General features: G+C 39.2%; 1 protein-coding gene across 1 annotated transcript in view; it reads left to right on the forward strand.

Annotated features, from left to right (window-relative positions):
• Window positions 1–3,919: 3,919 nt before the first annotated feature.
• Window positions 3,920–4,761, forward strand: part of pkd1a (polycystic kidney disease 1a) — a 98,650-nt gene continuing 97,808 nt past the window's right edge. Inside the window, exon 1 of the mRNA XM_077245804.1 lies at window positions 3,920–4,371. Coding sequence (XP_077101919.1) covers window positions 4,103–4,371 — 269 coding nt within the window. The 5' untranslated portion in view covers window positions 3,920–4,102. The remainder of the gene's footprint in view (window positions 4,372–4,761) is intronic.

Genomic DNA, 4,761 nt, shown 5'->3' on the forward strand with positions numbered 1-4,761 from the left:
GATAATTTGTTTCAGTATTCTTTGAATATTTGAAATATAATCTTTTGTAAAAATGATTTGGCAAATACGACAACCTTTGGGCCGTTCGACTCTTCAAAAACACGTATTAGGAACAAATAAGTACACAACAAAAATATCCATATAAATGAATACGGCATCAACATTCACCTGTCGCTGAAATGGAGACTGGCAGAGTACACAGGCTCAAAATAAACGGATCAATGTAATAAAGAAAGGTTAACTTAATAAACAAAGCAGGTGGGAGAAGAGATGGAAGGATGGATGGAAACGTCCTGCATCCCATCAATCAGCTCCGCAGCCTGGGCTTGATATTTTTTTATTTTTGCCTTATTGCAGGATAATGAGACAAACTAATCTGCAGACCAGGATCAGGACAGTGAAGCTCCTGTCTGATGTAAGACGCTTGTTTGTGTGATATTCCCATGGAGAAAGTCAAGCAGCTCTATCATTGTTCCTCACTGCTTTTTAGTCATGTAGACTGTTGAGGGTGTGTGTGTGTGTGTGTGTGTGTGTGTGTGTGTGTGTGTGTGTGTGTGTGTGTGTGTGTGTGTGTGTGTGTGTGTGTGTGTGTGTGTGTGTGTGTGTGTGTGTGTGTGTGTGGCCTGGTAAACCCTACATTATGGGGACAAAATGTCCCCATAAGGATGGCAATATCTGAAATCCTTGTTCGTGTGGGGACATTTTTTGGTCCCCATGAGGAAAACAGCTTATAAATCATACTAAGTGATGTTTTTTGAAAATGTAAAAATGCAGAAAGTTTTCTGTGATGGGTAGGTTTAGGGGTAGGGTTAGTGTAATGGAATAGAATATACAGTTTGTACAGTATAAAAATCATTATGTCTATGGAAAGTCCCCATAAAACATGGAAACACTACATAAGTGGTCAGATTTCATCCACCGGACATTTGAGTGGTCAAAAAACATCAATTGGACAATGAATTACATTTACACTTCCTAATGTAGACCATAGACTATCACAGAGACTTTCGACATACCAACCACTCAGAACACCTTAGCAACACCCTAGCAACTACCCAGAACAAACTAGCAACCGAATTGCAACATCCTAGCACACCAATGCCCTATTAGCCACGCCCTAGCAACTACCCAGAACATCCCAGCAACCACATAGCAATGTCCTAACGACTACCCAGAAGACCCTAATAACCTTAAACCCTAGCAACTACCTAGAGCATCCCAGCAACCACATAGCAACGTCCTAACGACTAGCCAGACGATCCTAATAACCTTATAGCAACACCATAGCAACTACCTGGAACATCCTAGTAACCGCATACCAATGCCCTATATTAGCCACGCCCTAGCAACTACCCACAACATCCCAGCAACCACATAGCAACGTCCTAACAACTACCCAGAAGACCCTAATAACCTCACAGCAATACCCTAGCAACTACCAAGAGCATCCCAGCAACTAGCAAATCAGTAAAAAACACTCACGCTGAACAACTTTAGAAACACATGGCATTGTGGCTGTGAATTATATTCAGAAACTTAGTAAATGAGCTGTACATGTGTAGTCAATTTGTAAGAAATTCCAACAAACTCTTTAAAGTAACAGTATGGATAAGTCTGGATCAGCTTAACCGGCGAGTCAACCTGAGAGTAAACGGTGTGGTTGTCTGAAATGCAAACGCTCTCTGTCTCTCAGTGTGTCCTCCGCTTCAGCATCTCTCTTCTGTGAGTGTCGAAGCCACACGCGGTCTCTTGTTCTTTCATCCTGTGGTGTTTAATGGCATCCACTGGGATGACCGACTCGACTCCTCAAACACTGCACATGCTGGGAGACAGAAACTCTGGAGGTGGGTGAGAAGAGTTAGTTTGGTTGAGATTTACTCACTCTCACGTCCTGAAATGACTTCCTTTCTTACGGAAATTTGACAGCAGTCTGAGCTGTAACAACCAGACATTGGGATGGACGTGTGTGTCACTATGTGTTTTTCAATTTACTCTCCTCAAGTCTCGGATATTTAGTTGCATTACATTCAACACATGACCAGTACAAACAGTAATGAGGATCTGAACTTCTTCTGCAGGGCTCCCCCTAGAGTTTAAACATACAACACACCCTTCATGCCATGAATAATTCATCCACATACTGCCACGGATCAGATTTGTTCTAGTTAGTGCACAATAATGTGCATGGATGATGAATTAGCCATATTTGGTCAAGGGAAAAGATAAGAAACAGAGTGTGTAGTTTATTCATGTCTGCAGGGCTATTTCAGGATCATTCCCGCTTCTGAACCTTCTTTTAAAAATCAATAATGTCATTTAAGAGAGTATAACTATAAAAGGGAATATCAGAAATATGCTGTGGTCAAACTCATATTCTCAAACTTCATCAGTCATGACTTGATTATTTATACAACAGACAGAAAATGAACAGAATGGAAATATAGGCTCGAGCTATAGATAACATTGCTCAGAGGACTTCATCTTTTGAAATTTTGATATTATCACACTAATTTCTGTAATATAATAAGACAGAATGTTTTCAAACATCTGAATGGTAAAGATATGAAGATTTCCTTGTGAGGGACACCACTGATAAATGTAAAGGCAGCTGTATATTTTTATCCATTTGTAATGAACTGAATCAAATATTTTTTTCCAAAATCGAATAAGTGGCTTTTACATTTTCATTATACTGAAACAAATTGTTAAAATATGATCTGGAAAATATTTACTTTTAATTAAGGGTGACATCATACTCAAGATTTAGTTGAATAAAAAAGCATTAATTAGTGCTGTCATCCAATCTAACATAAAAGTTTGTATATTTATTAACTGTAAACACACACACACACACACACACACACACACACACACACACACACACACACACACACACACACACACACACACACACACACACACACACACATATATAGCCTATTTATTTATTTATTTATGTTACAAACCTTTGTGTCAGATGTGATTAATCTCGATAGCACTATAGTATTAATAAGTTTTTTAAAAAATTATTAATGTCCTGGTTTCTGAACAGATTTTAGAAAGCATAAAGAAATATAACATTTAGTGAATGTTTTGTAAGAATATACCTACAGATATTTTAAATGTTAATGAAGTTGCTTTTTATATTGCTTCATAAAATAATATTGCTAACATACATGTTTAATTTGAAATATGTCAACACTAGAAAGTAAAAAAAGAAACAACCGAAATATTTCTTTTAAATATTTCTTTTCATGTTACAGTGCAGAACAGAGAAAAATGAGAACATCAGCTCAAACAAAAGCACTGAATTTAATGTAAAATTCACACATTATTTTTATCGATAACTAATATCTTTTAAAAAATGTTTATTTCAAATGAATATTTTATCTGCTATTAAGATGCAGTGGCAACAAAGCATATTTGGATGCTTAAAAGTCACAATTAATGTCTGAATGCCATTGTACAAATGATCAAATCACAATCCAACACAGAGCATTATGAAAAAAAAAATGAAAAAATATATAAATAGTAGGCTATGTCAAAGGAATAATGCAAGTTCGAATACGAAGTACATTCATATTTTCTTCAACTTGCTCTGATGTTTTATCATCCAGTGCAGTGCCATTTTTATTTGTGCTTTAAGAGTCATTTTTTGTAGCCACTGCACATGACAGGGACATACAAATGTGCTGCATTCGTGCCATGCTTAATTGAAATCAACGGTAAAGTCTAAAACAGTTCAGTCAATATATTGTATTGTAATGTGCAATAGCTAGTGTTTTGTCAGATTTGTCAGCCTCATCCAGTGGAGAGCAGTGGCACTGCAGGATGGGAGACCGGGAGGAAGTTCTTCAGGAACTTCTGGCAGGGCAGAATCCTGAGTTTTTTTCCCCTCCTCGGGAGAAGAAGTGAATCTAGTTCCGTTAACGGAGGAATAGAGGGGGGACGTCATCGAACTTGGGGGAAAACGAGATTTCCGACGCTTTCTTGCTTTCAACACCGATTCTCTTATGGAAAAACTGGGAAAAGAGTGAACTTTCCTCCCCGCGTCCCGAGGAAAACTTCACCAACAGAAGGGGCGATGAGATGCGAGTGAGCTATGCCTTGTAGAAATGGACAGATTGTGTTTAAGCGAAAACATGGCGTCTGTCTCCCAAAGTTTGGATTATTTTCCAGTCTGCTCTTTGCACTCTGTTGCCTCGAGGCGCGCTCGGGTTTCACGGCAGACGGGGGAGCGTGCAGCCCGTGCCCGGGGAACTGCTCGTGCACGGCGGTGGGACCCCAAAACTTGTGCGTGGTTAATTGTTCCAACATCGGACTGGATCAGGCCCCCGCGGCGTCCGGCCTGCCCACCGAAACACACACTCTGTAAGTGACCGTGGCTCGCTGAAAAGTCCCGGGCGGGTTTGCGGGTGTTTGTTGTGATGTGACTGAGGTGACGGGTGGAGAATGTTGGATGATAGCTGGTGTAATACTTCAGACTACCACTGTTTATCTGTCAATCATTACTCAGGATGATGTCTGGGATGGGGGAAAGGATGAATCTGGGAAACTTTTGAAAAGCTGGTTTAAAACACGTGCCAAGCTCATGGAAATGTTGTTTTCACGTTTTTGAAAATACATTTGGATTTCTAAATTCTAAATGTCAAGGGGTCTGACCATCTAGGAAAAATTCGATACACTCTTAAACATTTTTCAACATTCATTGAATCTTTCCACAGCACAAAATTCTTTAGATTATTAAAATGTTCTTCGCAC

The sequence above is a fragment of the Siphateles boraxobius genome, unplaced genomic scaffold, assembly GCF_051911475.1.
Source record: "Siphateles boraxobius isolate OS27281-9 unplaced genomic scaffold, OSU_SipBor_1 29, whole genome shotgun sequence".
In the NCBI taxonomy this organism is placed as follows: domain Eukaryota; kingdom Metazoa; phylum Chordata; class Actinopteri; order Cypriniformes; family Leuciscidae; genus Siphateles; species Siphateles boraxobius.